Source organism: Perognathus longimembris, chromosome 8 (genome assembly GCF_023159225.1).
Source record: "Perognathus longimembris pacificus isolate PPM17 chromosome 8, ASM2315922v1, whole genome shotgun sequence".
Taxonomy (NCBI): Eukaryota; Metazoa; Chordata; class Mammalia; order Rodentia; family Heteromyidae; genus Perognathus; species Perognathus longimembris.
Window position 1 is genome coordinate 61,607,852 of NC_063168.1, and position 12,131 is coordinate 61,619,982.

At 49.6% G+C, this 12,131-nt stretch overlaps 1 protein-coding gene across 5 annotated transcripts in view; it reads left to right on the forward strand.

The window, feature by feature from the left end:
* The window catches only part of Otof (otoferlin), an 85,516-nt gene that overhangs the window by 38,671 nt on the left and 34,714 nt on the right, over positions 1-12,131 (forward strand). For 4 of the 5 annotated variants that reach the window (XM_048353612.1, XM_048353609.1, XM_048353613.1 and 1 more), the window contains exons 5-6: positions 1,128-1,309; positions 11,363-11,436. In XM_048353612.1, the coding sequence (XP_048209569.1) occupies positions 1,128-1,309; positions 11,363-11,436 (256 nt within the window). Of the gene's footprint in view, positions 1-1,127; positions 1,310-3,287; positions 3,322-5,447; positions 5,459-11,362; positions 11,437-12,131 lie in introns of all 5 variants that reach the window. The other variant, XM_048353614.1, reaches the window with a different exon arrangement.

Genomic DNA, 12,131 nt, shown 5'->3' on the forward strand with positions numbered 1-12,131 from the left:
CTAGAATCACACTTAGGATCTTTGCAGGGGGAAGGGGTGGCGGGTGGTGGTGGTAGGACCTACGGGTCATCTAGCTCACAGACCACCAAGTTCTGTTACCCCCTTAGTGGATGAGAATGCTGAAGTCCTGGATGGGGAGTGGATTTGTCCAAAGTCAGAGAATAGAGGCAGCCTTGGGACAACAGAGCTTCAAATCCAGGCCACCATGTTGTTTCTATGAACTTATTTGGTCACACCAGAGGGGTTATACTGGCTCAGGATAAAGGGCATCAGAGTTGAATTCAGGTAAGCAGGTTCAAATCCCAGCTTCAGCACTTCCTAACGACTTCAGGCAAGTAACTTAACTTCCTCATAAGTTAGGTTGGAGAGGCTGAAGCATTGAAGTCAACTGCGTCTATGTGAAAGCATCTTCACATGACGTCTGGCAAAATGAGAGCTCAGAAAAGAGGTGCACCTTCCTCTTCCTTTGGGAAACCCAAGCCTGGACATGAGGGAGCCTAAGATGAGAGAAGACTGCCTGCCAGAACATTGAGAGCAAGTCACCCCCATCTGTGTCAAAGGCAACTCTGTCTGGGAAACTTCCATTCACCATGTGCATTGAGGAGGGAACTTGAGCCTTCCTGTACGTGGCAAGAAACTAGAGATAAAGGAGTCCAAAGACACAGATCGCTCACTTGTTAAGCTGGAGTCTGACTTTGGAGCTCTACTTTCCACAAAGGAAAAGCCCAGGACGTTCCCAAGATTTCCTTCTTCCAGGAGAGAGGGGGAATGAGGGAGTAGGAGAACGTGCTGGTTTCAGACACTCATAGGGAGCCCCAGAGCCCGACTCTCCTCCCACATCATTTGGTCTCATTGCCAGTGAGCCCCCTCTGATGTATGGATATAGCTTCAGTTCTGAAGACAAGGAAGTGACCTAGTCTCTAGGGCATATAGTTTCGACGGTGTATATAGTAGACTCAGAGCACTGCCCCAGGCTCAGACTCAACTGGCCAATAGTGGGTGGAGCCAAGTGCAGACCATTGGGGACCAGGTCTGTTAAGCTTCTGAGTCTCTGAATGTCCCTCTTGGTTTTCTTGTCTGCTGTTATTGCCACCCCAGCTCCTCACAGCCTCTCTCTCTCCCTCCAGACCAGCCTATGTGTGGAGATACGGTATCAGGCCACTGATGGTACAGTGGGCTCCTGGGATGATGGAGACTTCCTGGGGGATGAGTCTCTTCAAGAGGAAGAGAAGGACAGCCAGGAGACAGATGGGCTACTCCCCAGCTCCCGTCCCGGCTCCCGGCCACCAGGAGAGAAGAGCTTCCGGAGGTAACAGGCTAGACCTTTGGAGTACCCACTGCTCCCAAAGACACAGGAAGAGATCTGGAGTCCCTGGAAGGCCTTCACCCAACCCCAAAGGCTTCTGGGGAGGCAATAGGAAACTCACATCAAGCTTGTGGGGCCAGGCCTCCCCCAAACCACCAGGGAAGCAAAAGGAAGTTGAGCTCTAACATGAAGGAAAGGAACTAGACCTTCTGCCTCTCTTGGGGAAATGGAAATTAGGAGCAGAAGAACCTCTGTTCTTTCTGATCTAAAACCCAGCAGTGCCAACCAGGGGCAGAGAACCTGGCCTCCACCCTGTACCAGTGAAAAGAGACCCAAGGCCTCATCTTGCCACTGAGACCAGCAGTCCTGGTTTGGGTTCAGTGTGTCCTCTGCTGAGAGGAGTAGAGTCATGCCCTGCAAATGTCCTGCCACACACAGATGACAGCAACCTGTGTCTAGCCTGCACTTCCTGCATGTGCTAGTTTACTAAAAAGGAAATGTACTTGCATTTGTTCTTGGAGTTCAGAGAAAAAGAACCTAGGCTAGCAAAAACATCATCCCTTGGTACCTGGTCCTTGAGGGGAAAATGTGTGAGGTTTCAGTAAGTTTAAATGCCTGGGCTGTGTGTTAGAGTAGGGCAGACCCTCCCTGCCATTGGAAGCTTCTTGCTCCAATCTCCTTCTACCCTTTCCTTCCCAGAAAAACATCCCTCCCTCCCTCCCTCCCTAGAAGCATCCCCCACTCCCACCTCCCCCACCCCGTGTGGGCCTTTCCAGGGCAGCAGCAGGAGTTTCATCTGGACACTGGGAACTGGCCGAGGTCTTGTGCCACTGTCCTGGTTGGAAGAGCATGTGAGGGTGTATGTTGTTTCCCTCACTGTCACCAGAGCTGCCAGTCCAGGCCTGAGAGCACCTTGCGGGTGGAGTTGGCCACCATGCCCCCCCCCCACCTTTCTCCCTGGCCTTGCAACCAGCAGGACTCTAGCTCCCAACCCAACCACTGCCCATTACCCTCTGCTTTCCTATGCCTGGAGCATAGGAAAGAGGAAAGAGGTCAATGAATATGTACTGTTCAACCTCCCCCCCCCCCCCCCCGCCAGGGGCTGCTTCATTGGTTCCCAGGGCCTCCAGAAAGCTAGAAAAATCCTTCCCTGCCTGGGGCTGCTTTTTAGCAACACAGGGAATGGTGGCAGTGGGTGCTTGAGGAAGAAGTACAGTTAAACTGAAGCCAAGAGCTGAGCTCATGCAGAGAGAGCGCTGGCTGAGGGACAAGACACACCAGCCAGGCAGGAGCACCTCAACCACACCGTGAACTGAGGAGGGCATTCAGACTCACTCAGGGCTTCTTAGAGGTTTGAGGTGAATGGAGGGGGAGGCCATTGTTTGCCGGCTGCGTGGCTGAGGTAGCTTGAGCCTCTCATTTGGAATGTAGGAGTCGGAAGATGAATTGTCCACTTCATGGGATGCACAGGTTGACCGTGGCAGGGTCTGATAAAGGTTCAAACACAGCACTGTGCAGCTATTTGCACTAATGTTGGCTAATGTAACTGCAGTCAGGGTAAAAACCACAGGAGTATCCTCTTTTTTGTTTTTGTTTTTGGTGGTCCTGGGGATTGAACTCAAGGCCTCTGTTTTCTTTTTTTTTTCCCCCGCTCCAAACAGGCATATTTATTTATTCATAAATCACACATATATTAACTCTGTTTATTACAAAACACATGTTGCATTAAAATATGTTGTGCAACTACTTAAAGATTCTAAATGCTGGGTGTGGTGGCTCATACATGTATTCCTAGCAATTTAAAAGGTTGAGATCTGAGGATCATGGTTCAAAGCCAACCTAGGCAGGAAAGTCCATGTGACTCTTATCTCCAATTAATCACTCAAAAAAATGAAGTGGAGCTATAGGTCAAATCATTGCTAGCCTTGTCCTTTAAACTAAGGGACAATGCCCAGTCCCTGAGTTCAAGTCCCAGGATTAGCACCAAGAGAGAAAAATGGGGTGGTGGGCAGGGAGTGGGGTTACACATGAACTGACCAAGCTTGTAGCAGCTCATATCAAGATACCTCATGCTGGGCTGGGGATATGGCCTAGTGGCAAGAGAGCTTGCCTCCCATACATGAAGACCTAGGTTCGATTCCCCAGCACCACATATACGGGAAATGGCCAGAAGGGGCGCTGTGGCTCAGGTGGCAGAGTGCTAGCTTTGAGCGGGAAGAAGCCAGGGACAGTGCTCAGTCCCTGAGTCCAAGGCCCAGGACTGGCCAAAACAACAACAACAACAAAAAAAAAAAAAACGATACCTCATGCTGCAGATACTGGACATGGAGCTACTGGATTTTGCTCTTTAGTTTGCTCTTTGAGATTCAGCCCTTACTTTGGTCCAGTCCTTTCCTGTTATTCTCCTTTCTTCCCTTTTTGGAATGTGAAAGTTTGCCCTGTGCTGCTGTCTCTTGAAATGGTGTGACTTTCTTTTGCATGGGTTTCATAGCTAAGACATGGCCTAGAATTTTAGTAGAGACTTGGAACTTGGCCCTTGGTGCACTGGGGAACTGTAAGACTACAGGGATCAGGAGATGGACTTGATGGATTTGCATTATGAGATGTTCCTGAGCTTTTGGGGGGCCTACAGCAGGATGTAACAGTTCCAATACAAAATGTCACCACAGGCTCCATGTCACCATCCAACTGATGGTGCTATTTTAGCAGGTGGTGGTGGAAATTTTGGAGGAATGGTCAAGCAGAGAAAGTAGATCACTGGGGGACAGACATGTCTTTTTAATTTTATTATATTTTTGGCAGTCATGGGGCTTGAACTCTGGGCTTGGATGCTGTCCCTGAGTCAAGGCCTTCTGTTTCCTAAGCAGCCTCCTTTTTGCATTAGTTGTTTTTGAGGGGGAGTCTCGCTGTGGGCCCTGGCTGGCCTGAGGGATGATCCTCCTCTTGGTGCTTCCCCATGGCCCTGGGCGTGTCTGGCACATGTCACTGTATCTAGCCATTGGGTTTTCTCCACAGCAGGGATAACAGGCATGCACCACCACACCCAGCTATTGTTTGAGAGGGACTCTTGTGCTGATATCCACAGTATGGTCACCAGCCGGTAAGGTGGCTTAATGGTAGAGTAGAGTGCTTGCCTAGCATGCACAAAGCCCTGGGTTTGATTGCTCAGTATCACATACACAGAAAAGGCTGGAAGTGGCACTGTGGATAAAGTTGTAGAATGCTAGCCTTGAGCAAAAGAAGTTCAGGGACAGTGCTCAGGCCCTGAGTTCAAGACCCAGGACTGGCCCTCCAAAAAAAGTGTGATCTCACAATCTTCACCTCCCAATTATCTATGGTTACCAGGCTTGAGCTTTCATACCCCAGTGGAGTATTCTTTCTTCACAGAAGACAGCCTTCCATTATTAGAGAGTGTGGGATCCCCTTCGATGGCTCTAGGCCTGAAGGGGCTAAGGCAGAACTCCCCACTATGTAAGCCTGATGCTTCTTTGACTTCAGAGCCAAACCCAAAGGAAAAGAGAGAGAGATCACGGTTTATTGTTCAGAACTCCAATTCCATCTTCTTGCCCACCTGGGACCTGCCCTTTGGGTTCCTCTGGTGTGCAAGAATTGTCAGATTTTTCAGGATTGAGGAGTTCTTTAAAAACAAAATCAGAAACAAAACCCTTCCTTTAGAGCCTGGCTTGATCATTCAAAGAAAAGCAGCTCTAACCAGGTACTGGTGGCTCACGCCTATAATCCTAGCTACTCAGCAGGCTAAGATCTGAGGATCACAGTTCAAAGCAAGCCTGGTCAGGAAAGTCCATCAGACTCTCATCTCCAACAAATTAACAGCACCCCCCCAACAAAACTGGAAGTAGTGCTGTGGATCAAGTGGTAGAGTGCTAGCCTTGAGCAAAAAGAAGCTGGGGGACAGTGCCCTGGCCCTGAGCTCACATCCCAAAACTGGCACACACACACACACACACACACACACACACACACACACACACACACACACACACACACGCAACTGTCCTTGGAGGAATAGGAGGTGGGAACCAGTGGGTGCTGGCTCCTCACACAAGGCTGCAGCCGGTGGGCTAGGCATCTGTAAGGACATAGCAATGGGCTGTCCTGGAGGAGCAGCAGACGCGGGCAGGGTGAGGGGAGGTCTTCCCGTTGCATCCTGAGGTGGAGACTCAGGGAAGGATGAGGTGAGGGCCGACAGATAGCTGGGCCTTATGGTTTGCATTCTTGCTTTTTGGCGATCCTTCTCTCCTTTCTGTGTCCTGTTCCTCCTCCATTTCCCTGCTTAGCAACCTCCAACACTGCAGGTCAGGCCCTGAAGCCTCTCAGTGAGGAAGGGAATGGCTCTAGGTCAAGGGCAGGGGGCACAAGAAACTAGTCGCCATCCTCCAGTCTAGATAGGACTGGAAAGTTGACATACAGCTCCAGAGGCCCAAAGAAGGCCCAAGTTCTAGACACCGTGTGGCTGTGGGGGGTGGCTGTGTTGGCCCTCACAATCTCTATTCCCCCAGTTTTCTAGGGAAAGGAGACATCAGGGCTGTCTGAGAGAGGAGGGGAGGAAGGGAACCCTGACGGGAGGGAGTGGTCACAAGGGGCTGGCTAGGCTGGCAGCCTGCAGCCAGGCCTTTAAGGCCCCCAGGAGCATATTGCTTGTGTGGGGACTGGCATCACAGGGAATTTCATACGAACTTCATGAGCAGGACTGAACGCACTGGAGGAGGCCTCTGGCCAACCCTGATTTTTTAGATGGCAAATCTAAGTTCCAGGGCAGGGCAGAGCAGACACGGAATTTGACTTCTCTCCAGACCTCATAATTGACCCAGGAAATGGAAAGCACCTGACTGTACTCTAAAGTCAAGTCTTGTCAAATATAACCACTGATAGCTAAAAAGCCAGGACTGTGGTCTTTATCTTACAGATAGGGAAACTGGGGTCCCAGAGATACTAGGATTTATTCAAAACTGCGACCCTAGCATGTTTTGACAATGAGGACACAGGGGAAACACCACAATGTGTCTACGTTGGTCTGAGCTCATCTCCATGGGGCCTGAGGAATCTGTGTAATAAGATCCCAGGGAGTGCACGGCCTCGTCCAGTTGCTTTACTGAAAGCATATTGAGTTGCAGTCCTGCTTGTTATACAGCAGCCCTAGCCATGACACACAGCTCCATGCAGGGACCTCTGGGGAATGGAGGCATCCAGCCTCAGGCAGAGCAGGTGGCAAGGCTTGGAGAGGGAACCAAGGAGCTGGAACCTGAGGCAAGTGGGAAATGATGGGGCTCTCGAAGGGAGAGGTTGCAGGGTCCAGGTTTCTCTGTGGCCACCTAGATATCAGAGGCTTACACATGAAGCAGACGTTTCCAGTGAAGATCACAATGTTCAAAAGACCTTTGTGGTGTCCAGCTCTCGAGTCTGTTCCCAACCAGACCGGATCCCTGAGGTGGGCACCAGCAGGGGTAGGTGGCTCTCCGTGGGGCACATGGGACCCTCGCTATACATGGCCCTACTCCATTTTAATTGTTTCCTACCTCACAGTCGTGTCTGAGATAAAGTAGGCTGGCATGTAGTAGTATTTTAATGTGTAGAGCAAGGGGATTACTGAAAGCACAAGGAAATGGTATTTCTAAGAAGAGATTAAACAATTTTAAAGTATTTTTAGCCTGGGGAAAGGAAACAGTAGGACTAGTTTGCAATGGTGAAAGGCGATGGTGCTACAAAGCAGGTTGGTTCCTATCTCCACTAAAGAGGGATGGATAGACATAGATAGAAGTAGCAATAAGGAAAACTTAACAATTAACCCAGAAAGAATGTGTGCTCCCCAATCATGTGGAACTCTAGGATGGGCTGCTCTGAGGGAGATGAGAAACATACTTCCAGGATGCTGTTCTTATTTTAACTTTGAAAAAAAAATTGGGCCACCAGATAAAACAGAGAAGCTAGCTTCCCTGGCCCTCTTGGCACTACGTGAGTACTTGAGGCTCTCCCAAGCCCTCTGTACAACAGAAATGTGTATAAACAGGCTAGGTTGGAGATAGAGTCATCTTTGTAGAAAGGTCAGTTTGAGCTAGAGATGAAGCTCAGGGATAAATAAGATATTTGCTTAGCCTGAGCAAGGCCCCAGGTTCAATTTTCTTTGTTTTCCAAAAAACAAAGGTCCATCAGATTCATGTCCAGGAACTTATTCCAAGATAACTAAAAGTTAACATGCTTTAAAAAAAAAAAACCAATTGTAATTACCTCCCCTTTGGATATGGAAAATAGAAGAAGCCCATGAAGGGAAATATGCCTGTAAGTTTTAGAAACAATGTGAAGAAATACCGCAGACATGCCCATAGTTCTCTTAGACAGAAATTGGTGTGTCTCAATTACCTGAGGCGTGAGCAGAGGAACCCTGACTAAAGAGAGCTCAAGACGGAAGCTTTGAGCAGGAAGTGGAAACAATAAGCAGTTCATTTACAGTCATGCCCTTCCAGAATGATCCATAGTAAAGCAACTGAGGTCACCAGGAGACTGGGCAAATGTTCCGGGTCCTAGTGAACACCAAGCTGTCCCCTAGACCCCTGAGTGCATCACACAGCCCCAGGAACGTGCTTCTGAGTCGTAGAAATCATTAAATCTGTAAATGAAGGATTTACAAGGAGCATACTCCTTGTAAATTTCTTTCTTCTACTGGAATGTCTCATTCTGTGACTGAACAGAGCAGCAGGAAGCACATGTGATGCTAAATTTTCAAGGGTTCATTATAACAGAAACCTAATCAACAAATTACATTTTAAAATTTTGAGTCTTTAATACAAGTAGATAATCTGCAACATTTTCTGATGACGCGAACATTTACTTTTTTTCAATTTTCCTTTACCCTTTGCCCAGTACAGCTGGCTCTGCTCTTCAGGATCTGGGGAGCAGGAAGGGCTTTTTCTCTAGGGAACTCCTGACGTGTCATCCATCAGACACTTACTATGGGCAGGGGTCGTCATGATGTCACGCTCTGGTGAACGACAGAGCAAGTCTAGAAGAAACCAACAGAGGCACCATGCCTATAGTAAGATGCCGGACATCATGTCCATTGTTCACATTTTCCAGTTTTTCATCAACAAGCGCATGTCATTTTGAGATATCTCCAGGCACACAGGTGTACAGCCCGTAAACCTGCCTCTTCAGATGGCTAAATAATGCAGAGGGAGGCGGGAAGAGGTTCTTCCTTGAGTTGTTTCAGAGGACAGTATTTTTTTTAATCTTTACTTCCAAATATGTTTTGTTTAAGGAATAATGTGACTTCCAAATTCAAGAGTCCTAACTGCCCAAGGGAAGGGGTGTCTCAGGCAGCTGCGTAGGTCCCAACTCAGGATATTGAATAGCCACCTTTGCTAGGCAGGGAGGGGGGCAGGGAGGGAGGGAGGGAGGAAGGGAGAGGGAGAGAGGACACCCACACCCTGTTAGAGTGTTCCCTCACCCTTCTGTTGGTCTTTGTGTCTGCTCCTTTGCTTGCTTACCTACTCAATAAACCTCCAAGTGCTTCCTGGTGTAGGGGGACTCCATGCTAGAGTAGGCCGCTCTGGTGATGGGATTGTGTGTGTAGGTATAACATGGAATGGGGCTGGAACTCTAAGGGTGTGGCCCAGCCCAAGAGTGGCCAAGAAGGGATTGTACAAAGGCAAACATTGAGCCTTGGTAATTCAGAAGAGAAATCTTAGGATACTGAGGCTGGGCTTCAAGGACTCCCAAACACTGAGACAGGAAGGGATAGGTGGGGGACACATGGAATAGAATAAGAGCCCATGCTAGCCAGGCTTCCTCAGGCAGTGGCTAGAGTAAAGCTGGAAGCTTCCCTTTTAAACCCTGCCTTTGGGAAGAAGCCCGCCCCCCAAGCCCGGCCCCTCCTTTCCCATCACCACGTGGCTGTGTCTAATGCACTCACTGATCTGCTCCACCTTATATCACTAGCAATTTAATTTTTTCTTGCAGCAGTCATTTCCCAAACGTGCCTAGTTATTTTTAAATAAGCTCATTCTCTCTGGGAGTCTTCTATGTTTTTTTTTTTTTTTTACTCCTCAGAGGTAATTTTTTAAAATATGCATTTCTTTGATTACACACAAAATCAAACATGTCTCATATTATTATGGACATTCATATTTTCTTCACTGGGAATTGCCTATTTATAGCTTGTCCTTCTGTGTCTTTTTCTGTGAGACTCTGGATGATGTCTGGATCTGCAAATGGTACAGGACCAGAGCCACATCTACACCCTTTTTGCCAAAGTAAGGAGTCTCACTCAAATGTAGTCAGACAGCACTGAGACAAAACAACCAGGACAGAGTGAAACTACAGGCCGAGGGGATGGGAGTGTCCTACCCCCCTCCTAATGGTGCCACGCACACAGTATTTTCTCCTCTCTTAACCTCAGTTTTACCATTGGTTGGGTGAGGGAGGAACAGATACCCCTTACAGGATTGATAAAAAGATGAGACAAACAAACATCTGGAAAAGGTTTGTGTGAACAATAGCTGCTCCAGAAAGGTTATGTCCTCTCTTTGGGGGTCATTTCACATGTTTCATATGTATGTGTATACAACTTCTCTCCTCTTAATGTTATTGTTTAAATGACTCCAAAGACATCCGCTTGCCTTTTGTAGAGCCCCTTTCTATCACTTTCTTCCTAGTTACACTCCAGACAATGGGGCCTCAGAGAGCAGGCACTCCAGTGTCATACCAGCCTTCTTTCATTCCTTATAGGAAATCCATGGACATGCCAGTGGTCTAGCACCATATGAAAGGAGTGACTCTTGCCTACCCCTCCCTAGGAGACAGACAGGCCCTGCTCTGTCTGTATTTAAACAGTGAAGTCTAGGATAGGGCCAGGCTCCCTAATCCTGAACTGAGGGGCATGACGTTTGCAGACCATCTTTCCATGGACAGAAGGTTTTCTCCAACTTCACATGAGTTACATACATGCAGAGCAGAGATCCAGGGGTCTTAGAAACCACTGTCAAGCCTCCACAGGGAGATATAGACCCAAAGTTGATGGGCTCTGCTGTAATCCAGCCAGGGATAGGCCAGCCCCCACCGGCTCTGGGCCTACAGGATGACAGCCACACCCCGGAGGAGGAGAATGGGAAGCGAAGGGAGTCAGGTATCCCACTCATACAATATGGATGGGGTAATGGAATACTGCACCTTACCCTGCTGATCCTACTCTTGGCCCCTCTTGGCTCTAAGGACCTCGGGCTGGGCTACAGGGACATCACTGAAGGGCAGTGAGGACCTCCGCTCCCATCCTGGGGGCCCCTGACTGCAGACCCTTCACCTAGGGCACAAGGCCACCACCAAGCCAGAGGAAGAGGTAGGAACTATGGAGTCTACCATAAGTTCCAGAAGGGTGCAGAAAGGGGGTGGGGGATTCTACAGTGGGGATGGGACAGGAAACGGGGAAAGGCAGAGACCAGAGACAGATGGAAAAGGATTCATCTCCTTACTGAGGAGCAAGGAGAATCCCAGGGACACAGAGAGGTTGGAGAAAGGCAGGCAGGCAGGCGGGCGGGCAGGCGGGCAGGCCTTGTGTATCAGAACTGAGAACTGCACAGCTGATGTTAACATCTCCCACCTCCTCAGCCTCTGCCCCTCCGATTCACCCTGAACACCCACTCTTCAGTTCTGATATCTCCAGTTTCTGGCTTTCTGTTCTGCCAGCTGAGGCAGGGTGCCGGGACAGGGAGGATGAACTTGGATACTTTGCAAAGCTCAGACTAGACTGAGGGGATTTGGGGGGGACAGGCTTTTGAAAAGCGCAAGACCCCGAGGCCCTCCAGCTCTAAGCCACCTCCCCGGTTGGCTGGGGTTTCCCCTCAGTCTTGTGAAAGGGTGCCAAAGAGGGAGTGGTGGGTTCCCCGTCTGCTTTGGGGAGTTAGACCCCTGATGTATCTTGGAACCGGTAGGTAAGGAGTTGGAGTACCATTCGCCTTCCTGTGGCCCTGTGTTGGTCTCTTGTGTGTCCGGGTGTTTCCCTCAGCGTTCATCTCCCTCCACCTCACTCCGGTGGTCCCCCCACAGAGCCGGAAGGAGTGTGTTCTCCGCCATGAAGCTGGGCAAGAACCGATCCCACAAGGAGGAGCCCCAAAGGCAAGGTAGGACATCCCACCCTATCCCGGTCCCGGGCAATCTGATCTCCATCAAACTCCACCCAGACAGGCTTCCTCAGGATTGGTCAGCCAGAGCCCTATAGGCGGGTCCTGGCCTCCCATTGGCTGGCGAGGAGGGAGGGATGTTCCTGAAGGTGGGCAGAGAGCCCAGGCCAGGAGGATCTGCCATAGAGGCTCTTCCTGCCCTCATCACTCCCCATCCTTCCTTCTTTTCACAGAAGCCTGGGAAGTCTTAGAGAAGGGAATAGCAGGGGGGCTGGGGATATGGCCTAGTGGCAAGAGTGCCTGCCTCATATACATGAGGCCCTGGGTTCGATTCCCCAGCACCACATATACAGAAAATGGCCAGAAGTGGCGCTGTGGCTCAAGTGGCAGAGTGCTAGCCTTGAGCAAAAAGAAGCCAGGGACAGTGCTCATGCCCAGAGTCCAAGCCCCAGGACTGGCAAAAAAAAAAAAAAAAAAAAAAAGGAATAGCAGGAAATGTGGATTAGCTAATTCCCTCCTTCTCGGGTGGGGAAACAGACGGAAGAGTGCTTGTTGAATGGAAAGACACACTGGCCTGCCTCTCCTAATGCCATCTCACCCACCAGACTGGCCTCTGCTGGCGGGCCCTGGAAGTCTGGAGAGAGGCCAGATTAGATCTGGGAAGGTGCAGCGGCCTGTGGCCCTGGTCCCTCACA